Below are 27,285 nucleotides of genomic sequence, written 5' to 3' on the forward strand. Positions count from 1 at the left end.
AACGCAAAAAAATTTAATTATTGCCGATTGTTTTAGGAACATTTCAATTGCTCTTTAGAAGTTAGATTAGGAAATGTTAGAACTATAACTACATAGATTTAGATCATACTTCAAATACTCACAAACTGCCCAGATAGTTTTAAACTTTAAAAGATAATAAATAAGAGTAAATTATGGTGATAAAGGTTGGACATTTAAGTAAACATACCCCAAGAACTAATAGCATCATCTGCAGTGGCATAAAGGCATTACTGACAGCACCTCAAAAACTTTAAAAATTAGTACTCCATAAAATGTTAGTTCACCTAAAAACTGCCAATATTCAAGAAACATCTTACCTGCTGGTTCATTCTCAATGAGAGCAAGGACCTGTCTCACACCCTCCGGATCACACCTAAGAATCTTAGGCATTAAAGTTTGTGTGTTGAGAGCTAAGACAAGCAAGGCAACATGGTTCTTTTGATGAGCCCCTGCACCGTGAAGGAAGTGTGTTGCTACCCCCAAGCAGGAAACAGGAGGTAGATCTGGCCAATGCGGATCTTTTATAGATTCTACGCAGTCCTTACTCAAGGGATAAATAGTACTATTTCCATCCCGGAGGATAGCAACATTCTCACTCTGAAAGAGAAATGAGTCAAATGTTCATTAGGATTCTAACAACTTCATAGGAACTCACACGGACACAAGTCTTCATTTGAGAATTAAAAGGTTAGTCAGGAGACTTTGGTCTTCAATCACAAGGTAAAAAAAGACAAAGCTGAACCTCTAAATGTTGAAGTAAATATGGGGAAGTAGGGGATGGTAATTCTACTTATGAAAAACCTCTACATCATCCAAATCTATACAAAAGGATTTATTATTTTGATACAATGACCAATGCTAGAAAGCATAACTTCTTTACCTAGTTCCTGGTGAAAGCTAAGTACAGAGAAAACAGTAGGAACCTGACACCGAAAACAAGCTTCTTAAATGATGGAAGGTGATAGGACCCACAAAGAGTAGAAAAAAAAATGCCAAAAGCATGACAGAGGTCTATAAAAAATAAAACTGAATTATTTACAGTTTGAAATGTTAAAAAAATTAAGCAAATGTCAGTTACTCTATAAAATATCTATTCCTTACCTCTCCAGTAATAGTCAAGGATATAGCCGATGGCTCTGTACCCATAAAAGCTGTGCTGTCGGTGGGAAACACACACTCTTGCTCAGCTTTCCCAGAGCTAAGATTGTATATGACATATGAAAGACGGCTGCCATTTTTCACAATTGCATGAACGCCTGCAAAACAGAGCAGTATTTTAACATTTGGATAGTTATTATTTTCAAATTAAGCTCAAAACTCTACAAAACGATGCAGTACAATGAAAAATGACTGAACTTCAAGATGAAACGCCCAAAGAAGAACATTTTCTAGAATACTGCTTCTTTAAGAACAACACATGCAGAATTCATTTACATAAAAACATGCTACAATGAGACTTCTTATTTTGATCATGTCATCATATCAAAGGACAAAAATTTTTTGGTAAAAAGTCCACAAAAATAGATAAAATTCTCTAATTATCACTTTTCCTTGCGTGATTCTGACTGCTTCATTCCAGAACACAAATGCCATATTGAAGTGGTCTACTAACTAAAAATAACAGTTACACTGCTTTCCACAGTATGCCGCTAAAATTACTAATAAAACAATACAAATGATTGGGTACTTTTCACTAGTTACATCTTTAAAAATACCAAATTTGTAACTAATTTGTATTTTTCATAACTAACAAACCTGAGGTCTTAACAGTTAAAGGCCCACCTCGAACCACCCCTCTAGCAGTCTAAACTGGGTTAGAAATATAACTGATGGGTCACAGGTAGCCGTGGGCATTCTGGGTATACATGCCCCGTGACCTGGTATAGATGCCATTAGTCCCTGGATCTCACAAGTGTAATTTTAATTCTACCGGTTTCCAGCTTGGCACTAGTAAATCCTAATGTTAAGACCTCAGGTTTGTTAGTTATGAAAAATACAAATTAGTTACAAATTTGGTATTTGTTCATACACGAAACAAACCTTCGGTCTTAACATTAGGATAGACTTACTATTGGAGGGAGGTAAGTCTCTACAACTGACTGGGAGTTTGCCACCTTATCCATTTCCGAATATATAGGGAAATTCTAAGAGAATGGACAATGAACCTAGGACCAAAGATATAAGCGGATCTATTGGTTTCCTCCCACTGGGTGTAGATACCATTCTACTGTTTACTCTTGTCCCTTGCGACTGGATCCACCTTCACCCCTCTTTTCCTTATTATCCAGAGGGGTGTGTTGCTACTGAAAAGTATATCATCAGCTAAGATAGCTTCACAGTATGGCTGACCATCTCACCTGCATCTAGTCCGTTCCAGCACATGACGGTACTCTCCTTCATATTGCCCGTAGTTAAAGGAGTAGGAAGAAAGTAGTAAAGAAAAAAGACCAGTCATCCCATTCATTCTACTTTCATACCTTTATCTTAGACTAGACGCAAACTGACGACCCGCAGGGGCACTGGATGAACTATATCACTTGTTGGGCCGCCACCACTGGACCCAAGGAAAAGGTGTCCAAGGATCTATGGGCAACATCTTTCAAATAAAATGAGGTGAAAGTTGTTTGGCGCTTCCACACGCCAGCTTTCAGAATTTATCCACAGACATGTTCTTCTTATATGCCAGGGAAGCACTCACACCCCTGATGTCATGAGCTCTAGCTCCCACCTGGCTATCTGACCCTCTGTCTTCTGCAGTATAAGACATCTCTGATCGTCTCCCTTAGCCAAAATGATATTGTATTCTTGGACACTTCCTTCTTGTTCCGTCCTGTACTTACGAACAACCTCTGGCACCCCGGCCTGAGGTGCCTTGTTCTCTTTAAGTACTCCCTTAGTGCCCTGACGGGGCACAGGAGCATTTCAGCTTTGTCGTTGTCTACAAAGTCTGCCAAGGAAGGTATGGTAAAGGAGTCGAATCTGCCGTCTACTATTGTTGGATTTTGGGTCTTTGCCACGAATTCTGGGACAAACTCACACACCATTGATCTCCAACCTCTCGAGTGCTTTATGAGATATGAGAGGCCATGTAGCTCCCCCACCCTTTTGGTTGAAGCCAGGGCCAATAAGAAGACTGTCTTCAGGGTCAGGCTCCTATCCGTGGACTGCCTTAGTGGTTCGTAGGGGGGTTTTGTCAGACTACTCAGTACCTTGGTCAGATCCCAATCTGGGGCTTTTAGCTCCTTTGGTGGGCATGACTGTTCAAAGCTCCTCATCAGCATGGCCAACTCCCATGAAGACGATATGTCCACTCCTTTCATTCGTAAGACTGAGGCTAGAGCAGCCCTGTACCCTTCACTGCAGATACAGACATATGTTTTTCTGTTCTGAGATATATCAGAAAGTCTGCTAACTGCTGAATAGTGGTACCGAGTGGAGACACGTTCCCTCTACGACACCAATCACAGTATGCTGACCACTTCCCTTGGTATACTGTCGCAGATGATTTTCTGATATTACCTGCCATCTGAGTTGCTGCTTTCTGCAAAAACCCTCGCTCTCGGAGGAGATACTTGACAGTCTCCACCCGTGAAGCGATAGGGACTTCACCGACTGGTGGTACCTCTCCACGTGAGGCTGACACAGAAGGTTGCTCCATGGAGGTAACTCTCTTGGCACATCTACTAGGAGTTCCAGTAGGTCTGGAAACCACTCTGCTTTCGGCCATAACGGGGCTACCAGGGTCATCTTGAGGTTCTGAGACCGCATTACCCTGTTCAGAACCTGACGGATTAGACAAAATGGAGGAAATGCGTACACGTCCAGATTGTCCCAGGGGTGTTGTAGCGCATCTTCTGCTACTGCCTCTGCGTCCGGGACTACTGAACAATACACTTCCAACTTTTTGTTGTACCTGGTTGCGAATAGGTCTATGATCGGTCCTTCCCACAACATGAGCATCCTGTCCACTACCTGTTGGTGTAGGGACCACTCCGTTCCCAGAATCTGATCCCTGCGGCTCAACTTGTCGGCCACTATATTTCTTTTTCCCGGAATATACCTGGCCTTGATGTCTACCAGGTTCTCTATAGCCCACTGGTGAAGTTGAACTGTCATCACATGTAACTGCCGAGAAACTAGGCCTCCTTGCTTGTTTATATAAGCTACTACTGTGGTGTTATCTGACATCAATACCACTGAGTGTCCCTTTACTCTCTCCCTGAATTCTTGTAGAGCCAGGAAAGCTGCTTTCAACTCCAGCACGTTTATATGGAGTTCTCTGTCCTTGCAACTCCATTTTGCTGACACCATCAACTCCTCCATATGGGCTCCCCAGCCTTCTAGTGACGCATCCGAGAACAGCAAGAGGTCTGGGAAGGATTGTTGAAGGGGGACACCCACTGTCAGATTGTCGTCGTCCACCCACCACAGCAAGTCTTTCCTCACTTCTGCCGACAAGGGAATTTGCTCGTACGGGTGATCTACTGTTGGTGACCAAAACTCCTTCATCCTCCATTGTAGGGACCGAAGGTGTAGCCTTCCTTGTGGTACTAGCTTCTCCAGGGAGGTTAGGATTCCCAGCACCACCTGCCACTGTCTTGCTGGCTGTCTGCCTTTCCCAGGAAGGCATTCACCACTTGTTTGCATTTCTCTACTCTTTGGTCTGTCGGGAATACTTTGGCTTGTGTTGTGTCTATCACCATTCCCAGATATTCCAAACGTTGACTTGGATCCAGCTGCGACTTCTGCTGATTCACCACAATACCTAGGCTGTGACAAAGCTGCAGGAGGGCCACCCTGTCCCTGAGTAATTTCTCCCTGGACTTTGCTATCACCAGCCAATCGTCCAGATATCTTATTAGCCTGATCCCCTGAGCATGCGCCCACGCCGACACGAGGGTGAACACTCTTGTAAAAACTTGAGGAGACGTTGTCAATCCGAAGCACAGGACCTTGAACTCGAAAGCTTTCCCTGCAAGACTGAAGCGGAGAAATTTCCTTGAAGACTGATGGACTGGTATCTGAAAGTATGCGTCCTTTAGATCGACTGTCAGCATAAAGTTTCCGATTCTGACTGCTTGTAGAACCGTTTTCGGAGTTTCCATCCTGAAACTGGTTTTCCTTATAAACAGATTCAGCGTTGACAGGTCTATTACTGTCCTCCACTCCCCGTTGGCTTTGGGTACCAGGAAAATCCTGCTGTAGAAGCCTTTTGTCGGACTGCATACTTGTTGCACAGCTCCTTTTTCCATCATCTTCTTCACTTCGTCCTGCAGAATAGTGGCCTTCTGAGATTTGTGGGCATAAGTGACGTGGGGTAATGGTTGATCTGTCAGGGGCGGGGTTACCCTCGAACGGAATCAAATACCCGATCCTGAGAACATCCATCACCCACTGCTCTGCCCCTAGTTCCTGCCACACCTTCCAGTGATTTGCCAGGCAACCCCCCACTGGTGTGGCCGAGTGATGGGAGGCGCCCATCCTATCTTCTTGAGCCTCTCCCTCTTCCCCTATTGCCCCTTCCTCTGTTGTTTCTATTGTGAAAGGGCCGATGAGTTATCCTCTTTGGGGAAGAGGGTCTTGTGACTCTATTAGGGATGCTATGTCTCACTGTCTTCTTTCGAGACATCTGCTGTTGTCTTCCCTCCAAAGGAGTAGTTTGACTGTTAGAGGTTTTCCTAACTGCCTGTTGCACCAACCTATCGTTAGTGTCCATCCTTCTTCTATCTATCGCCTCTTCCAGTATGACCTCTGGCAACAGTAGTTGCGATTCCAAGATATCCCCATTCCTCATTGCTAACAGGGAATCCAAATCCACATTGCGGCTTAGTCTAGCCAATGCTGCATCTCTCCTCATTAGCAGGATATTTGCCCAAACATTGGCACTTACGTTTGTCAGGTACGCAATCGCCTTGGACCCTGATTGTAGTAATCTAATGAACAATGGTTCATCCACTACTTTCCTTGTTGCTTCCGAGGATGCAATTTTCGCCACTGCTGTTGACCAAAGGTCTAACCAGGACGCAGCCTGAAAGACAGAAGAAGCTGTTGCTTCTAACGTAGCAGCCTCTTGGTACGTCATCGAAGGGCACTCCATTCTAACCTGATCCAAGGTTAATCCAGGCCTTAACCTTACAACATTAGGGTTCATTTGTCTAGACAGCAAAGGGACCTTCGGTGTCGTATAATATTTCCTTTGCTTTATCATTGGAGGGGGAATAAATTTAAATGATCTATTAGATCATAAGGAATTATCCCTCCCTGCAATCTTTGCGTTTACGTGTTGCAAGACCGATTCCGCATGACTCGAACAAGGCAATTCATACGACACCTTGGTATCCCTCTTTAGTCCAAACGCCATGTCAATTCCAGGAGGAAGCATACTGGCCGGTGTTTCTGTCTTCTCCGAAAGGCTATTGAATTGACTCTTGGTTTTCTCCTTCCTCCGGCTCTAGTGTACCACTCTCCGTCACGACAGATGTTGTCTCGCCTCTATCTTCTGACAGACGGCCCGGAATTCCACGGCCGCCTGCCCCTACGGCCGCGGTCTCTTTGATCTTTGCTGGCCGCTGTTGGCTCGATCCCAGATAGTCAGCAGGGGAACGAGAACGTCTCACTCTTTCTCTGCTCACGGATCTAGAGCGAGAATCTCGTCTAGATCTCCAAGATGAAGGCTCCCTTAAGACAGAGGTAAGTTCGTCTCTATTAGCATTGGCATCGTTTTCGAGCGTCGGCGAGCCCGGCCTCGGCCTTCTATCCAGACGGACACTGCCTTCCACGAACGTATCCGCCGAGGTTGCCAACTCTCTATTTTTCGTACTTTTAATAGGAGCCTTATCGTCCTTCGTACGTATTTTGAACGGCCTTACGGGCGAAACTGGGACCTGCATTCCATCCTCTGCTGCACCTTTCGCTGCCAACGTCGATTTTACCAGAGGTATCGCAGTTTTTGCGATCCGAACTGGCATATCCGCCTCGGCCGCTAGCTCGCCGGCCGTCACCTCTCTCGCTTGTTCGGACTCTTGCGAACGGCTTCGTCTGCCAACCTTGTGCTTAATAGCCACTGATTTTCCGACCTTCTTGCTGACTTGGAAATGACAGTCTTGGTCCGAAGAAGAGGAAGAATTGATTCTTCTCCTCTTGGCCCGAGGATCCGCTAGGAACTCCCGAATCCTCCTCCAACGCTTGACTGGCGCTCGCCGTGACGTTATCGGACTTAGCGATGACGCCGAACTAGAGGAAGAAGACGAAGAAGGCGAATCACACTTTTTCTTTTTGTCTCTCTTATTCATTCTCTCCTCTATATCCTGTAATTTCTGCATTACAGTTTGCATTGACGGGTCAGAAGGCGTATTAGCATCTGGGTGCAGCGAAAAAGGCCGAGAATCGGTCTGTGACGTCATCACGCCTGCCATCTCAGAGTGTGACGTATGTTGTGACGTCATCCCTCTCGTAGGGAGAGACTGAGAGGTTTCTGCTGGCAACCGCACGTTTGCTGCCAAACTACCTCCCACGTTCTGCATCGCTGTAAATACTGAGTGGGATGGTGAAGCAGCGGCATTAATTCCCATAAATTGCAAGCCCGGGGGATGAGGAACATTCAGCGCTGCCGGACCCTGCTGGAACCGTGACGTCATATAATGCGCAAGCAGACCATCCAAGGTTGGTACGCCTGGTAGGCCTAGCGCTGACCACGTACCATCTAACCTATGCGCTTGCGTAGCAGGAGCCTGGAACAAAGATGGCGGATCTCCCCTCTACTTGCTGGGAACAAAGGAGAGTGCAAATTATTCATAAAATTACCCAAGGCCCCTCCTGACGTTTCCGATACAGAACCGCTAGGAGAAACCGAAGGGGTATGAGACAATTCAAAAGCAGGTGGAGAAACATATGGAGCAGCCTGGTTTATTACCGATACAAAAGAAGCCGGTAAGGTTTGTCATCCAAAGATGGCGTCACCCCCTTTCTTTTGTATTGGCTTTTCCCATAGAACTTCTTCCACTGTTCCACCGACCAACCGCGACAAACAGAACACGGATTAGTAACCGTACATACGTTTTCCCTGCACCTACTACACGTTGGATGAGGATCCGTCGACACCGAAGTTAGGAACCTAGAACAAGGGAAGCCACTGACTCCTGGGCATTTCCTTTGTCTCCTCTTCGAAGCGGTAGACGATCCCGATGTTGAGGCAAAATTCTCCATCATACCACGTATACACTCTTACCACACACTGATCACACTTGGAGAAAGAAAAGGAATGAAAAATAAAAAATGAAATGGATAAAGAACGGGCAAACTGAAAAAACCGGCTTTAAATGAGATAGACAGTAACACGTCTTATCTTAAAGGCGGTAGGAAAATAACTGATGGGTCACAGGTAGCCGTGGGCATTCTGGGTATACATGCCCCGTGACCTGGTATAGATGCCATTAGTCCCTGGATCTCACAAGTGTAATTTTAATTCTACCGGTTTCCAGCTTGGCGCTAGTAAATCCTAATGTTAAGACCGAAGGTTTGTTTCGTGTATGAACAAACAGGTTTTCTATTTTTACAAGATTCGAAATTCACAAACCATTATTTTCCCTGTCGGTGATAACTGAAATTCTGTCTTCTGCATTAGATGAATTGCTTTATGCCTAACCACTAAAAAACTCCATGCCAAAGCAAACACTGTACAGCAACATATGCTATTTCCACACTTAATACCTGAAAATGACCTAAGCACAAAATGGAACTATACAATAAACCACATGTCTAGCCCAATAAATGCAAAATCTGACATGAAGATGTAAATGTTAATGAATCCAAACAACCCAAACTTACCTCTGGCATCCACAGCAACTGTAAGAATCTGTCCCTGCTCAATGACTGGTATCCTTTTGGGTGTCTTCTGATAGCAATCAGGCACCCTGGGATTTCCACCTGCTCTTATGACTTGCAACTGGTCTCGGTGAATAACCCGCAAATTTCCTTTACCTTCCTTTGTTTGAGGTACAACAACAACCTAGAAGAGGAAATATTTCATGATAAGGTTGCTTCAAAAACCACTGAACAAAACATTGGAGGGCTACTTTGGAGAGGAAAGATGAGAGCTCAAAGATGCTAAAAAATGTTACAGGACAGTCATCTGCAATATGTACGACAATAAATAAAGTACGGTCCTGAAATATGCGTGATCGGATTGTGCGATTCCCCTTTTATGATGTCACTAGTTCAACCTAACGGGAGTGAAGACACGCATGAACCGCCAGTCCCCGAAACCTCAAATGGTTCACAAAGCCTTCAATCAGCAGAACTCTTCACAGAGGATGAGATAGAGGAGTTTGAAAGATTTTTAGCAGAGGATAGGTAGAGGAAATTCCATCCAAAAGGTTTTTTTAAAGGAAATGACTATCGTACAGTACAATTGCACCCAATGGTGACAGTGTTTGCGTGTAGGAGTTTTTACCATCCTGTGTGTAATTTTAAACTTTTCAAGTTATTAAAACATTTTTAATATTTTATTTATCCACAAGAACAATTTCATATTAGAAAAAAAAATACAGTATAGTACATAAAGCATTGAAAATGGATAGTAAAAAAAGTTTGACTGGGAAAGTTGCTGTTTGTCTTAGCCCTAATGGAATTATTCCCATAAGGTATGTGTATCGAAATCTGCGATTTTCCAGTTCTGCAAGGCTGTGGGTCCACCAAATTCTCGCATAATTGGGGACCATACTGTATATTGCGATAATATCCCAATTGAAGTACATGTACTAGTACTTTGCAATAATGCATTACAGTATTCAGATCATGGTGACTAATACTGTGTAAAAGAATGACAGTTTTCTCTGGCATACACAAATCTATTGGTTTACTGGTTATGCATCTAAGTATAATGAAATCTTTACAACAATAAAGTTACCTGTTTATTTTTATTCAAACAAAGAAGACTTCAATTGGAAATTCACTCCCACAACTATAGTCTAGAACTATTCACTCCCACAACTATAGTCTAGAACTAACTAAAAATATTTAATGTGAATATTTATTTTCATTTTTATCAAGTGCAAATCACAAACCAAATTAATTTCATTCAAACTGATGGCCAGAAGGGTTATTTGTAGTATAAAAATAAACCACCAGCTGCTAAATAAGATATGTTACAAACAATTTTATAATTGGATAAATGGATTAGTTAATGATTTTTACAATATTTCTTGTACACCTCAGTTCAAAAATTTTTTATCGACTCTAAGTTGAAATGAAGTTACAGAATTCAGTTTTACATTTAATGGAGTGTACTGCATTGGCCATCCCTATGTACTAATAAGTATTTGGGACTTAGTGGTATGGTTACAATACTGCATGATGCAAAAGTGTACTGCATTCCTTCAATGCATATGCAGAGCTAATAATAATGAAATGATAATTTCCAACAAATGCAAAATGGTGATAAGGGAATTCCAGCTACCAAAAGTGGTACTTACCATAATTTCAACTCATCATGAACAAAGTAAATTACCTGGATTCCATCGACAGCAAGAACCTCTCCAATAGGAACTGGTCTTGTATCTTCAACGAATATCACATCCCTCAGGGGCCATTCCTCTTCGTCAAAACGCTCTATGTCATCTCTAGGAGTGGGTCTCTTGCGTCCCTTGTAAGATGCTGGCGATGTTATAGACCCTAGGAAGATCAAATATACAGGGGGTCAATTCCCAAAGGTCATTTATTTATGTATTTACAGTTGGCTGGTCTTGAATAAATTCGGAACCGAAACAAGATGTACAGGAAACTAAACCCCCTTATTTGCGGGGGGGATGGGTACCAGACAACCCCCCCCCCCCAACTGGAATAACTAAAATCCATGAATACTCAAAACCCCTCTAAAAACAAACAGAACTGCCTATTTTGATAAAAAAAAAAAAAAAAAAAAGGCTTATATCAGTTTTTAAATAGTTTTATCATAAAAAGTGCATTTTGTCATGTAACTATGAAAATACAGTAATTTGTGAATATTTCTTGGTGAAAAATACTGTTAATGGGTGAATTTTCCGCAAATAATGGGTACATACAGTCCATACAAAAATCTGTGAATAGGCGAGTCCGCGAATAGCGGGGGTCGACTGTATGACTAAAAGCAATGGATGAGAAACTTAGGCAATTAGCAAAATAACCATGAAGAAAAAGAACAGTCAAGAATCTGCTTTAAATACCTACTCTACAAGGCTCCTCTATCATAATGAACTACATTTATGAATTTTCTTCATAACCCAATCTCAGGGTTTGGATTCAATTCCCTGCTCTGCCAATGTGGAACCAGAGGAATTTACTTCTGGTGATAGCAATTTATTTCTCAATGTGGTTTGGATCCCACAAGAAGCTTTAGGTCCCATTGCTATGTAACCAATTGGTTCCTAACCATATTAAAATACCTAATCCTTCGGGCCAGCCCTAAGAGAGCTGTTAATCAGCTCAGTGGTCTGGTTAAACTAAGATATACTTCATCTATTTACACACACAAAGGATTATGCAATGCCGAGGCCCATGTACACCATACTAAGGTTTAGTCATTTGAGACTTTCGACCAATGTAGAACAGGCAAGAGCTCATCATTAATATTGTAAATGTAATGATGAATGACAGCCAGTAATATTTACCTGTATCTGAGCAAGTGCTCGACGCTGGCGATGGAGGTGGGGGCATATCCAACTTATCTGATGACTCCTTGCTGTCTCCACATTTCAAAATTTTGGCAACAGACCCTAACACTTCAGGGGCTGTGGTTTTCTTCTCTCCAAGTCCACTGCTGCCACTACTCCCACTCCCGCAATTACTATTTGAACCACTTGAAAAACAAACAAAACCAATATTTCAACAACAATATATAAAGAAAACATATTTATGTTGGCAACACTTTTGATTGACAGATGGCAACAAGAAGAGAGGAGTCATGAATAATACTCAAATCTGTATATATATAAAAAAACCTGAAATGTTACTTGTATAATACCTTTGTGTGGAGGAAGCACTGCTGCCTGTCTGGAAGGAATTACTACTGCCACTACTGTTTCCACTACTGCTGGTCCCACTGCCCATCATGCCACCTGACAAGCCAGTGCTACAACCACTATTGACCCCTCCTGGGGGAAGGATTTTGAACCTGAAAAAAGGGATTGGCATAACAGATTTACCCTTCATCTTCCTCCATTCCAAAGTTTAAATCATCAAAAGTCTTATAGAATAGAATACAATGGAAAATAGAATTTAGGCCAATGGCCAAGTCCTGGGACCTATGAGGTTATTCAGCACTGAATAGGAAACTGACAGTAAAAAGGTATGAATGGTGTAACAGGAGGAAAACCTCCCAATTGCAGAATGAAAAAATTTTTAAGAGTGGGAAAAGTCAGAAGGAAAAGAATATGAATGGAGGTATGGAAAAGTCAGAAGGAAGAGAATATGAATGGAGGTATGGAAAAGTCAGAAGGAAGAGAATATGAATGGAGGTATGGAAAAGTCAGAAGGAAGAGAATATGAATGGAGGTATAGTACAAGGCATGAAAACTTGCAGCTAAGGGCCCAAAGGATACTGCAAAGACCTTCAAGTAATGCCCTGCAGTGCACCACAGTTTAAAAATTACTGAATAGAATGACATCAAACAGTTATATACATAAAGGTCACAAATCTGATGAAATAAGAACACCTAACTTTTAAAGTTTATAGCAAGGGCGTTTTGAATAAACAAGAGCACCATCACTAAGAATATCTAAGGTAACATAATATTTTATTCAAGCTACATGCAAGGTGAAACAAAAGCCTTACATTACATAACTCCACCTTTCTCAACAATGGAGTTCATCTATAATGCAAAGTACCCTTGTACAATGAAACTGACCTGCAAGTATCGCTAAGATTCCAAGCTGCATTAATCAATTGGCCAATTTTGGGCACACCTCCCGATGTCGAAAATGCCAAGGCACCTGGATGGTACATTGGGGAAGATCTCATTCCAACCTGATTAAAAAGAGTTCACTTAAGAATAGTATTTGGTTATCATATAAACATTTACAATTATATATCAAAATACTGTCCACTTTATGGGGTTAGACCTTGAAATGAGCTCTAGCACTTTCTTATTTGTCCTTTGCTCAGTTTTGTCCAATTGCCAACAGGCCTAGGTCTTCTTCACCTATCCCCTTTCTTTATAATTTCCAGAGAATTCATAGAGATCTTCCTGCTTCCTTCTCAAGTACAATCAAACCTCTTCAAACGGGCATTCTGCGGTCTAGGAATAAGCACACGGTTCGGCTCGATTTTGAATTAGCTGCCATTAGTTAATTAAACAGCCACAAAAGCGGTGCCATATATTGTTTACAACTTCCTCACAACAAAAATTATGCGGCATCTCTTTTGTTTTTATGAAAATAATAGTTAATGAAATGTGGAAGCCAAATGTTTTCAATATAAAATTTAAATGTAAAATATATATTTTTCAAAACTTTCACTTGTGAAGGTTCTACCAAGTTAAAACTTTTAATCAAAACAATAAGACATTTGGCAATGAACAAATTCCTTACTCTTAGAGATCAGATATTGTGAGAAGTTGAGAGGTAAGAAGTGCAAACATAAATCTTTATCTATGCTAAAAATGTTTCTATCATTCCCCTCCCCACATTAGTGAATGATGTTTTCATTTTCCTCAACAGATGGCGGTGTGCTTTGTTTACTTTTTGACGGCAAATGCAATGAGAGATCACCGAAATTCACTCTACTTTTGTCATTTCATTACCCTCTACAATCAAAATAAATGACAAATAAATTAACAGTGATAATTATGAAGATAGTAAATTTCGGACGCGAAAGTCACTGATAATATCCTGTAGAGTTCGACAAAGTGAAGTAGTTGACTTACGGTTATGCTAACTCAGGAATGTAGGCTAAATGTGTTAAATATACACTATTTCAAGAAAATTATACAGTATGAAATTAAAAAATGATAGTGAAAATAAGTGAGTAATAAAATGATAAAAAGTGGTGTCACAACTTAGCCAAGCAGTAGGCTAAGTCTGCAACTCGGCTGCAGTATCTTTAAGCGGAATTGGCTTGCAAGAATAAGTTTATATAGGGGTTTTATTTTTTAGGGGTGTATTCTACATTCCGGGGTTTTCTGTGATCCAGCAGTGGCATGGTCCCAAGGTTCCTGGACTGTACTAGTCTCCTGACCAACTTTCCCTCATCCAATCTCATCACATTAACAAAATATCTCAAATTGAGATCTTTGGTACCCTTTTTATACATCAATCTTCCAACCATTACACCTTCCAGGAAAAATAACATTCTATGACCACACCTTTTAAAAAATACTCCACTATCTTCCATAACAGTGCCCTTATGTGCATCCACCATAGGTCATTGCTTTCTTTACTAATGGGCCATTTTCATTTACGTATTTAGTCTAGCTTTCTCTATTCTTTTCATCGATACTGCAGCCACCACCATTTTTTCTACTCTCTCAACTTTCAGACTAGTGTCCCTCAATTGTAACAAAAAAGTTCTACTCTTTCAATACCAGCCCATCTATCACAAGATGGTACTCGGCTCCACACAATTATCCATTTGCTCTACTGATGCATAAATCACTTACTCTAAGTACATTCTGTAATCCCAAGTACCTCCATTTGTAACACAATCCTTTACATTTAATACACAGCACCAAGTTTATTTCAAAAACCTTCCAATTATTACTTGGCCACTTTCCAGACTACTCTTTCCTTTTCTCCCTTTCCAGTCCTCCCTCCCCCCCACTCCATTCTTCCATCTTTTAAACATTTCCATCAACGCTTCCTCAGATTCTGCCGTTAGCACTAAATCATAAAGTGTGAGTTAAGCCAGTACACTGTTTATAACTATAACTGAAATAATGATTTCAAAGAAAAACATTTCAAAGGATAAAAAAGGGCCTTCTACAATTCATTTCAGATGGAAGAGATCTGAAACTAAAGACCTGACACATTATCACCAACATAAACTTGGTTGTTGCCATGCAGGGTAACAAACTTTAGTCTGTAAAATTTCTTACCTATCACTATTGATTCCCCAATATTTTTCACTACTTCAATCACAAAAAAGTACTATACAAAAGAAAGATCAAGAGTTGTCTGTGGAAAGCCCCAGTACCTTGACAAAATTGCTGGTCGTCTTCCTTGAAGCGTCCAAGCTCAATAACTTCATTGAAAAAATACTTCCATAAAATAAGAAATGTGAATAAGAAAAATGTAAGTATTTCACCTGTACTCCTTCGGTGATTTCTGAACGCTGCTTACGACTTTTACTTCTGAACTTCTCCCACAGTTTTTTCCTCTGGTTGAAAGGCAATACTCCCCACCAAAACAAGGACCCTGATACACACCAAGCGCACGTATAGAGTTGGCAAGTGTGTAATGACAATATTCTGTCATTCTGAAGCTGTAAAAGAAAAAATGACAAGAATGAGAACATGCACCAATACACGTTTAGTCACACATTTTCAGTAATACGTCAAGGAAAACAACTAAATGACTGAAAGTACCTTTAGTGTACTAAAGGAAGCCTTGGGTAAAGCAAAGTTTCTATATAGTTGCAGGGGTGGATTTTAAGAAAATTAAGAACAAAGGAAAACAGCTCCTTAAAACCAATAATGAAAATCCAAAGAAATAAAGGAAATCATATTCTAAGGCCATTTCCAATGCACCACTTACTTCAGGGAAATTTTGTGCCGGTTGTTCTAGTTTTGCTGCAACGTCGGCTAATGTCTCGTCCAGCCACGTTGCAACCTTACCCGATTCAGTGGCAACACTGCATCTCACGCCAGCAGCACTGATTGAGACTACCTTCTCCCCAACTAGCCCAAGTGGAACTGCCTTTGGATGATGTACATTTGGAATCTGGGAACAATAAATCCAATGAATTAAGAGAGGAATCATCAAAATTATCAAGATATATGCTCAATGCATTCATCACCTTAAAAATAATATAACCATTGAGTCAATTTTCTGGAAGGCAGCACACATTATTTGTTCACAAGAGTTGAGCCAGAACAGCCATAAAAAATAGATTAAATGTGAGACAAGGAGTAGTGCAAAAAGGAGAGGGAGAGAAAGAGGATAATAAAAAGAAAAAAACACGAAACTTTACTTCAATGACAGGCAATAAACCTTACAACAATTTCAGCTCATATCCATATAAGGTAAATACTACATCTCATCCAACATCTATGATGAGTATCTTAAAACAAAAACAGATACAGTTACTAAGACGAACTGCTTTCTGGTAATTCAAATATTCCATTTACTATTTAGTGGGCCCTATATATATATAATGCTATCTGCTATTTTTATCCTAAGAAGGTTTATTATGCCAGCTCAATCTTTCTATAAATCACGTTCCACCACAGACAAAATTTGCACAGATACACTCTACCAAATCAATGGTTATGATCAATAACATCAAGCACGCTCAAATCTCACCTCTGGGTGAACATATGGGTCCTTGTCTGCCCACCTCCACTGGTAGACTTGGCCAGTGGTAGACACAGCCACCAGCTCTGAATGTAAAGCTGCAATGTGCAAGAACCTAGGTGGCGGATGACTACCTTGTCTTTCTGGCCAGTACTGTAAGCTGTCTGCTACATCAATGGCATCTGGCAACAGTGAATCTTTTTTCTTTGCAGTTTCTGAAAAAGAAAAAACTATAATTACGACAAAATAATAAACTTTGAATTAACTCTATCACATTCCCCAATCTAGCTTTGTCCTTTTTGGATATATAGTGCCTTTTTGATATATAGTGCCAAATACTGAACATCAGAAAAACCTCAACTTAACAAAAACCATTTTGACTATCAGGAGAAACTTGGGTTCACATTCAGTTACTGTTTAAACCAGAAATCCAAAACCACATCAGGAAACAAAAATTACAATCAAAATAACATGTAGTTAGTATGGTTTAAATTACCTTTATTAGTAAAATCATATATAGACAAGACAAAGCACTTTTTGCCAAGCACATTTTATGTAAAGTATAGGTTCAAAATTGGTATACCTATGCTGTAATTAGCAAGCACTTAAAAGAGAAAACTAGCCAAAAAAAAAAACCATAGGGGAAAAATTAGTAAAAATATCTACTGCAATATACAGCAAATGTGACCTTACAACCCGGCCAAGAACTGAGATGGACACAATTAAAAAACTATCAGATGTGATTAAAAGTGTTAAACCTGTTCCACATAACTACATGCAAGTTCTTTACACCATATAAGTTGGCTAAACTTCCCAATGAAAACCCAAAACTTTGAGCATGAGACATCAAATACCCGAGTCACTATCATTATACTGCAACACCGTAGGGACACAACCATACTACTACATAAAATAGCCAAAAAACATTTTCATCCCTTTTCAACTAAAAAAAAATACAATCTCAAATGCCTATTCCTATACAAAAATTTTCTGCAGAATGAAACTAATACGGTATAGGAACCATATTAAAACGTACAAACAATTTTTAATAGGGAATTCTTCATAAATAGCTAACACTATCCTTGTTTATTATTGGAGGACCCTCCTTTTGGCCTTCCCTCAGTCCATCCAGCAGCAACAAGTAACTGATGGTTAGTTTATTCTAACAATTTCTCGAGTAACAACTTTGTGAAAATGTCTAATGTCTGCAAGTTTCACATCCTTCAACAGTCCAGGTAGTACACGCATTTCTGTTTTACCACTATAATTCCAGCTTTTAATCTTTTATAACAGTATAAGCTTTATATTCTAGCAGTATATACGGAATAGGATGGATAAACAATGAAGATATGATGGAAGCTAGCACAGACTAAACAGACCTATTGTTTCCAGGTGCTTTCATCAGATAAAAGGGAGACGATACGCTGCTCAAATGGATGAGGGTCAGAAAGAGGGAGACCCACAGTGATAAAAGACAAGGCCTTTAATATCAAAGAACTAAGTTCTCTTGCAGGCTATGAGATAAACAGAGCAAGTACTGCTGAGGTTTATGCATAAGGTCAAGAATTCAGTTAGTATGATGAATCTGCAGAGCTGATTCCTGTGGCCAGATTTTTAAAAAGTAAATGAAAGGATGAGTATATTGGCCAGATAACGAAGTCAAAAAAACCGGACCAGAAAAACTGAGCTCAATGTTACCATTAAAAAAAAATAAACCTTTATCCAGTATACAATTCACTTCTTGACAAAAGGGATGCCCTAGCTCTACTTGAACCCTTTATGGGATAATACTCATGAGTACCCCACAGCAGCTTTCTTTACACTTATTCCTGTAATCATCAAGATATACTTGCTAGTCGTGCCCACAACAGTGTGTAAAAAAATTACCTGACATACAAAACAACAACAGTCAATGGAGCTTTAAGATTCAAATACAAGAGGATTATGGCTTTTCTTGCTAAACTGTGGCCTCTCAGATCACTGATCTAACCCCCTAGGCCACTTCAGTGTCTCCAGGACCCATCTACACAAAGCCTATTTTCAACCCTCACATCTGACAATTTTACCTGCATAAAGACTTCCAACACACATGCAACCTTTCTCAGCACCTATGAGACTGTCAAGATCAGCTTCGAGTACCTCCTCTACTGATATCTCAACTGCCCAAAGAATGTACCTGCACTGATATCTTAACTGCCCAATGAATGTGCATGTTTTACTAAGCTAATTCAGATCTCATGGAGTCAAAACTCTTTTCAGATATGTAAAATGAGTAGGGAGGCAAAAAGGGAACTTAACTTGTATCTTAAAATTAATTGGAAAAAGAAAAACAATTACACAAACATTACCTGCACCTGAAAATAACCAATTATACTACTTAGAAAGAAAATTAAAATTCCAGCAAAAAGGAACCAACTACAACAAATTTCCAGCTTATGTAACAAATTAATGTAGCTGTAAAAACAACATAAATAAATGCAATGTCATTATAATCTTTGGCAAGTATTTCTTTGACAAATTTGCAAAATAGACTTGAAAATATAGAACATAAAACTTGAGAAACAATATAACAAAATGAAATAGAGTATTTATGTAAAATTAGTTTTTTTTGTAAAAAGACTAAAATTGACCATGTTCCAATGTATGGAAAAGGTAACCAAGGTTAGGTAGGTGTGTGTGGTGTGAGAGAGAGAGAGAGAGAGAGAGAGAGAGAGAGAGAGAGAGAGAGAGAGAGAGAGAGAGAGAGAGAGAGAGATGCAAAACTAGGCAAAAGTGTGTCTGGTAAGAATCCCTAAAGCTAACTGATACAGCAGTGAAGTTTCTGATGTTGAAGAGAGAATCCAACTCATTGTGACTGAGGCCATTTTTTTTTTTTTTAACTTATGACTAGTATGCCAACTCATTATGGTGAAAACGACCAAGTTTCCCTAAGTCAGTGAGAGGGGACACCACGTCCCAAAGCAACCCCAAATTTCGGCAACATGAAGAAGAAATAGAAAAGAGGAAAGCTAATCTACATGGTTTTCACCAAGTCAACACTCTAGCCATAAAAGATTTCTTAATTTCATCGTTGTACAGCATCCATTAGTTTGTGACCAAAACATATATATATATAGTATAGTGCATCTTGTCAAAATGTTGAAATTTTAAACTTGCCTCATTCACATGAGCATAAACAAACCTGTGTGGGGTTGCGTGACTCTAACCGACAGCAGCGCGTTCGAGAGCCACTTACGGGGTCCCGAGTAATGACGGTCGCGCCACCTCAATTCTCGGTCTGCACGATGTTCCGACCCTCCAGATCCTGCAGAGCCTTCTCTGTCCCTCTCACCTGCTCGTCCTCGGCAGCCACCCGACCGGCTGTAATTGTTCAAAAGGTCATTCAAATATCTTAAATATTAAATCTTCAGATTCCCCAAAAATAATATGGTTCTAACTATCACTAAGACAGCACATAAAATGAATGAACCTAAAGAAATTTTACTCCTATTAAATACTGACATGTCACTACCCTTGTTTTCAAGTGTTTTGTGACCTAAAAATCGTGCTCAAAAGTCCACAACCTTCTGTAAAGAATATGGCTCTAAAAAAGTCTGAAAAGTCAATGTGATTAAAAGAGGAAGGAGGTAAATATGTCCAGAAAAAAAAGAAAAAAAAAGAAAAAAAAAAGGGGCAAAGGTGAAAAAATAAAACCAGTAGAAATTTAGGTGACATGTCACAAAACAGAGGAGAATCAAAATATTTCAAACCCCGATAAAGGTTGTCAAAGTTCATACCTTCTAACAGAGGAGTAACCAAACATGTCATCAGAGAACATGGCATCAGCATCTATGATGACTGACGGATGATCTGCTGCCACAGATATTCCAGCATCCAAGAGAGAGATTAAGTCTTCTGGCACATAAGAATCGCCACTCTCCTCTGGTTCTTCCACGTCTTCATCATCACGCGACAGAAGATTATTCACAGCGAGATTTACATCGAGGTTGGTACGCTGACGAGAGAACATTCCAATTAGTCGCCCATCATTTCTTGGCAGAAAAATTCCAAAAATTACAGGTAGATGTCTTTAAAAAACCCTATTGCAGCCTTTGAAACTTCTCTCAACTTTTGAAAGGTTTGTACTTGTATTTGAAATGGGAACAATCAATATTTTCCTTTCCTTCCCATTTTTCTTCTTTACTTAATAATATGGCAAACAAGTTCAATGAAGTTTCCCACAAGAACTGATAACCTTGCACCTTTGTCTTTAAGAGGGTTGGTTATGTAGAAAGAGTGGTAGAAGGGAGATCTGGAAAAGAAGAAGTCCTCACCTGAAGTTCCCGTATGATGAGGTTACGACTTCTACCCTGCAACACCACTTGAGCTTGGGATATAAGCTCCTCTGGAACATACTGAGCAGGCAACATGGGACGAGACGATCCCATGATAACACCAGACCCCCTCCCTCGTACTCCTCCAGAACCGGACGTGGTGCGTACGATCCGTCTGCCACCCGTGGACATACGAGCAGTGAGCTTCGTGCTATTCTGATTGCTACTCTTATTACAGCTCCTGTAAACATGGTGATTATTACAAACTTCTTTCCTGCAAGAGATTATTAACACAAGTATTCACTAGATTATCCAGGTAGTTGTTGACTTACGACCACAATTGGTTACAACCAACTGGTTGTAGATCGATTTGGACGTAAGTCGGCCCATGCTAATTCACCATAAGCCTACACTACACAACATACTTTATACATATATGGCATTTATTAATTTCAGCTAATTCTCTAGGTTCAATGCACATTGGCTTATGATAATCCAGTACAAGAGAAATTGAATAACATTTAACAAGTTAGCCTCGTGTATACAATGATATTATCATGATACATTGATCATATATATACGAATACAGTACCCTAGCCTACAGTATACTGTACAGTATTACATATACGATATAATTTAGTAATTTATTAATATAAGCCAATTTTGGAGGTTCAGTGCATTCTGACTGTGATATGTAAGTGAAAAAAAAAAAATAAATAAATAAAAAAATAAAAAAATCAGATTCGGACTAACTGGCATACATAATTGAGCGATATCAGGCTCCTGAGGGCTACATATATTTATGAAGTAAAATCACAATGAATATGCTTGTTTTCCGTGAATCTTTTAAAAAGTTATACATTACTGTTTCCAATAATACTGTAATGTATTCTCATATTATTGTATCATAAAATACTTACAAAGCAGTCAATGTTTTGGTTTGGAAATCAGCTGATGGCGATTATGAGTTTAGTTCGCTGTATTTAACTCAATTCAGAGCGAATTGCCTTGCTTCTAGTTAGCATAAAATATCTAATTATACTTGTATGAGACAAGGTAATTTGTCATTATACGACGTGTTTTTAAGTCGAAATATGAATTTAATACATCTCGTGAACTAACTTCAACTTTTTTGTTAATAGATTGCGTTGTGGGCATGTTTATTGTGTAAAAATATTGTGATTCTGTTCGGTATTTTCACTTCACTTCTTCGTAGGATGAACTTTACTGTTAGTTACGTTACTTATCTTTTATCAGCGTGAAAACAACAGTAAAATGTGTTCTTTCAAGACCTGAAGGTTTGATTAAAATTATTTTCTCTAAATTTCATCTACGGTTGCGTTTGATGGCATAAGTTTACTGGAGTTATATCCTTGTTGCCAATACATGATAATAGTCATTAGTTGTGGGTGGTCGTAAAGTCGATCAGTCGTGACTCGCATAGGTCGTAAGTTGACAACTAGCTGTAACTAATTTACTAATTCAACTAAAGCACTGAATTATTGGCTCTATGTTGGATGGAAAATACAAGAGATTACTATTCACTAGATTATAACTAATTTACTAATTCAAGTAAACCACTGAACTTATCTATGAAAGCTCTATGAAGAATGGAAAACTCAGCACCCTGTCTCCTACAAAGCACAATGGGAACATACTAAGCATAGACCAATATATGTACAACTTTAGTCTTCAAATGGTAGCTGACATCATTCAAAATATGAGATCAAAATGGATATTAAAACACTAACTTACCCTTGCTTATTATCTGCCTTATTAAGGTCCAAGGCATCTGTGTTGATTGAAAATACCAAGCGTGCCACACGGCCATCTTCTGTCAAGACAGCAATGTGTGATGGACCAATGGCCACCTGTCTGATGTTTTCACGCAATCCTGCTACTGCACTCACGCCAACACCGCCTGACCAGTTCAACCGAAGACCAAGTTCTTTCAGCCTGAAAAAATAAATACTTCCTATTTAGAGCTGCATACAAATATGAATAAAAGGTGATAAACAAAAAAATTAAACAAAAAAAAAATTACTTATGCAATCACTTTTTTGTTCATCACCTTCTCTTCTCGTCTTAGCATGTTAAGTTCACGATAACAATCAAGACAGAGTATTTCAAAATGCAGTACACTTATACTACAATGGGGATGACATGAGTCGGCATATGAGTAAAACTTCATAATAGGAACACCATTATAAATATGACAATTTGTCCAAAAATGATATTGTTATAATACAATAAAGTTTCATACATACTTACCTGGCAGATATATACTTAGCTAAGACTCCGTTGTCCCCGACAGAAATTCAAATTTCGCGCCACTCGCTACCGGTAGGTCAGGTGATCTACCTGCCTGCCCTGGGCGGCAGGACTAGGAACCATTCCCGTTTTCTATCATATTTTCTCTCTTCCACCTGTCTCCTGCGGGGAGGCTGGGTGGGCCATTAATCGTATATATCTGCCAGGTAAGTATGTATGAAACTTTATTGTATTATAACAATATCATTTTCATACAATGAACTTACCTGTCAGATATATACTTAGCTGATTGGCACCCTTTGGTGGAGGGTAAGAGACAGCTAATATGGAATAGACAGGTAAACAACATATGTTGTAGGTATAAAAGAAAAACCTTGGTTCCTACCTGATAGGTGGTAGACTTCGTGGCTGTAGCCCGGTAGTCTGCATCACCTCAAGACTTTAGCGAGATATGTGATCTATGGCTAAGAGTTCTTGTGGGTCTGCCGATGGGTATATGAACCGCTTACTCGGCAGAGCCTGAAAGGACTTTGTCAATGGGTACTGGACCACTTCTATGACAACACACCTTATGAAGGAGCACAACCAATCCCGACCACCTGATCCTAGCCACCAAGTTAGTATATAGAATTGTTCTGAGTTATCCCCGAACTCATTACAAACAACCCATAACTTGAAACTAAAACGCATTCATACAAAAATTCTCAAAAAAAAAAATTTTAATACTCCTCTAAAAGATATCACAAGAGTTCCTTACTGAACAACAGTGACTGGCCGCCAGTGCAGCACCGAGCCCTCTTTGTCAGCAGAAATCTAGAACATATCTAGTAGAAGGTATGTACAAAGTTAAGGATTGGTGTTTGCTCCCGTACCCAGTATCGTATCCGCCGATACGAAAGGCCCCAGAGAAAAACATTTCTCGTAGGTCACGCGAACGTCTTTAAGATAATGAGATGCAAATACCGAATTGCACCTCCAATATGTCGTATCAATGATTTTCTTTAGCGACATATTCTTCTGAAAAGAGAGAGACGTCGCCACTGCTCTAACTTCATGAGCTTTTACTCTTAAAAGCGGAAAAGAGTCGTCAGGACAGAACTTGTGAGCATCTGTAATGACGCTCCTTATGAAGAAAGCTAATGCGTTCTTAGACATGATTCTTGTGGGGTCCTTAATCGAACACCAAAGACTTTGTCTAGAGCCTCCCATTTGTTTCTTCCTTTGTAAGTAGAACTTCAAGGCTCTTACAGGGCAAAGAGACCTTTCTGTTTCTCTACCTACTAGACTCGATAAGCCTTTAATCTCGATCTCTTGGGCCAGGGATTCGAGGGGTTTTCATTTTCGCTAGAAAAAGTGTTCTAAACGAGCAGAAGGCCAAGTCTCTGTTAAAGCCGACTTCATCTTCAAGGGCGTGAAGTTCACCAACTCTTTTGGCTGTCGCCAAAGATAGGAGAAACAAGCATTTCCTCGTTAAATCCCTAAACGAAGCTAAATGAGGAGGCTCGAATCTGTCAGACGAAAGGAACTTGAGAACTACATCCAGGTTCCAGCTGGGAGGAGTTAGTTCCTTAGATTTTGTCGTTTCAAACGATCTAATCAAGTCGTGCAGATCTTTATTATCAGCAATCTCTAGGCCTCTGTTTCTGAAGACTGCCGAAAGCATGCTCCTGTATCCTTTGATAGTCGATACAGATAAGTGAGAGACCTCTCTCAGGAACAAAAGGAAATCAGCGATTTCGGTTATAGAGGTACTGGAGGAGGACAACTTCTTAGACTTACACCACCTTCTAAAAACCTCCCACTTAGACTGATAGACTCGTCTAGTGGAAGCTCTGCGGGCTCTAGCGATAGCGCTTGCAGCTTCGCGAGAAAATCCCCTCGCTCTGACAAGTCTTTCGATAGTCGAAAGGCAGTCAGCGCGAGAGCGGGGAGGTTTTGATGAAACCTCTTGAAGTGTGGCTGTCTGAGAAGATCCATCCTTCTTGGAAGGGATCTTGGGAAGTCTACTGTCCACTCCAGCACCTCTGCAAACCAATCTTGTGCTGGCCAAAACGGGGCTATCAGGGTCATTCTTGTCCCGTTGGACGCTACAAACTTTCTCAACACTTGCCCCAGGATTTTGAAAGGGGGAAAAGCGTACACGTCTACATGAGACCAGTCTAGCAGGAAGGCGTCGACCACAAGAGCTCTTGGGTCTTCCACCACTGAGCAAAAGACTTCCAGCCTTTTGGAAAGGAATGTGGCGAACAGATCTACATGAGGAGTGCCCCAAAGATCCCAAAGACTCTGAAACACCTCTGAATGAAGGGTCCATTCTGTGTGAAGGACCTGGCTTCTCCTGCTCAGTCTGTCCGCCCTGACGTTTCTCGTACCCTGAACAAATATGAATAAAAGGTGATAAACAAAAAAGTGATTTATGCAATCACTTTTTTGTTCATCACCTTCTCTTCTCGTCTCAGCATGTTAAGTTCACGATAACAATCAAGACAGAGTATATTTCAAAATGCAGTACACTTATACTACAATGGGGATGACATGAGTCGGCATATGAGTAAAACTTTATAATAGGAACAACATTATAAATACAAAAGTGTACTGACAACATAATGTAACCTTAGATGTAGGTACCTTGTAACTTTGACAAACATTTCCTACTTTGCAACCAGCAACAATGCCACCATTTGTAGCTATCGAAAATGCATAATTTTGTACACCGTAGTCACAAAATATCCTCCCAAATACTGTTGAATGATGCAGCAAATGTACACTGAATTTAACCCCTTTGGGACCGTGACGTTTCTACAACGTCATGGAGGGTGCAGTGACACTCCCCATGACGTATATACGTCATCATAACTCCATAGCGCATCAGGGAAGCTCGTAGTGTTGGGTTATGTCTCCTATTGGTTTTTGCAGGCGTGGGTAGGCTGTACTAACACACACTATGCTCCTCCTACTTTTTTTTCAGCCAATCGTGGACATTCTTGGCTATGACATCACAGCCTCCTCATAAGCTGATGCACAGTCATGGTTGCGTTCACACAAGTTTTTTCACAATTTTTTTAGTTTTCTCTGGTGATTTTCTTCGTTTTATTTGCCTTTTCACTGCAAAACCATGAGAGAGAACAGTGATATCTCTTCCAAGGAAAATGTTCTTTCTGAGGAAGATTATGATAGTGGTGACGAGCTCTCAAGTGATGAAATAGGTGAAATAAGTGATAATGGTGTGGAAGAATGAAAGGTAGAAGGTGGGTTTACATATTATGTTACCAACATTTTAGAGGATCATCATCCAACAATGTTGCCAGACTTTCGTGATGTTTTTCAAGGATAAATAAAGCGCTTGGGGATGCACTTTTCCTTATGTCTGGGGATGCATATAATTTTTTTTTTTCAAGATAAAGTGATGAAAACTCTTTGTTCAGGGCTAATGAGAGAGCTACATTATTTTCTCAAGAAAGTCCCCAGAAAAAAGGGAAAATTCATCGGTTGATATGGCGAGAAGTAAAAGTAAATGTTATATATATGTGTATGTATGTATACATATATATACGTGTGTATATATGACTTCACATTCATTTCCATTAATATATAAAGCAGAATAGATGTGAGTATAACCTTTTTTTCAGGGATTAAACGTCTTTACGGTCAGTTGGGAAAATGCGGGATGCAGCATCTGGCCGGTTATGCGTCTTGTGGTACCGAAGGGGTTAAAGTAATTATAGTAGCCATCAGTAAGATGACCATGAAAACATACTAAACCAAGTCCTTGTAATGTTCCATACATTACGGAAACTTACTTCAAATGCATAATTTGTTTCTAATTCAAGGAAACTTACTTCAATTGCATTAATTTATTTCTAATTCAAGGAAACTTACTTCAAATACAAAATTTATTTCTAATTTAACCAAACCCATAGTACATTATTTACTACTATAAAGTTGACCTTGAGGATCTGTTCTCTAATGAAGGAGGAAAACTGAAGGAGCTGGACAGCTGAGATAGAAAAGTGCAAGACACACAACATATGGTAAGCAACTCAGCAGGGAGAGAACACTGCCAATAGCCAAACACACCACAGGATAGGGACCTCTACTTATTGGGATGTAAAGACAAACCTACTGCCATGACACATTCAACAAATTCAATAGAGGCAGTCCTTGGTTATTGGCGGGAGTTCCGTTCCCGGTGGGGTGC

The 27,285-nt window shown here is 40.1% G+C and overlaps 1 protein-coding gene across 5 annotated transcripts in view; it reads right to left on the bottom strand.

The window, feature by feature from the left end:
* The window catches only part of LOC135205300 (E3 ubiquitin-protein ligase UBR5-like), a 122,600-nt gene that overhangs the window by 43,454 nt on the left and 51,861 nt on the right, over window positions 1–27,285 (bottom strand). For 3 of the 5 annotated variants that reach the window (XM_064235712.1, XM_064235710.1, XM_064235709.1), the window contains exons 2-15: window positions 22,572–22,772; window positions 20,817–21,090; window positions 20,280–20,497; window positions 19,685–19,863; window positions 16,513–16,718; window positions 15,745–15,930; window positions 15,296–15,472; window positions 12,903–13,021; window positions 12,020–12,169; window positions 11,667–11,854; window positions 10,529–10,692; window positions 8,848–9,028; window positions 1,123–1,277; window positions 339–618 (exon numbers count right to left, since the gene is read on the bottom strand). In XM_064235712.1, coding sequence (XP_064091782.1) covers window positions 339–618; window positions 1,123–1,277; window positions 8,848–9,028; window positions 10,529–10,692; window positions 11,667–11,854; window positions 12,020–12,169; window positions 12,903–13,021; window positions 15,296–15,472; window positions 15,745–15,930; window positions 16,513–16,718; window positions 19,685–19,863; window positions 20,280–20,497; window positions 20,817–21,090; window positions 22,572–22,772 — 2,678 coding nt within the window. The remainder of the gene's footprint in view (window positions 1–338; window positions 619–1,122; window positions 1,278–8,847; window positions 9,029–10,528; window positions 10,693–11,666; window positions 11,855–12,019; window positions 12,170–12,902; window positions 13,022–15,295; window positions 15,473–15,744; window positions 15,931–16,512; window positions 16,719–19,684; window positions 19,864–20,279; window positions 20,498–20,816; window positions 21,091–22,571; window positions 22,773–27,285) is intronic. The other 2 variants (XM_064235714.1, XM_064235713.1) reach the window with 1 other exon arrangement.

Source organism: Macrobrachium nipponense, chromosome 49, assembly GCF_015104395.2.
Source record: "Macrobrachium nipponense isolate FS-2020 chromosome 49, ASM1510439v2, whole genome shotgun sequence".
Lineage (NCBI taxonomy): Eukaryota > Metazoa > Arthropoda > Malacostraca > Decapoda > Palaemonidae > Macrobrachium > Macrobrachium nipponense.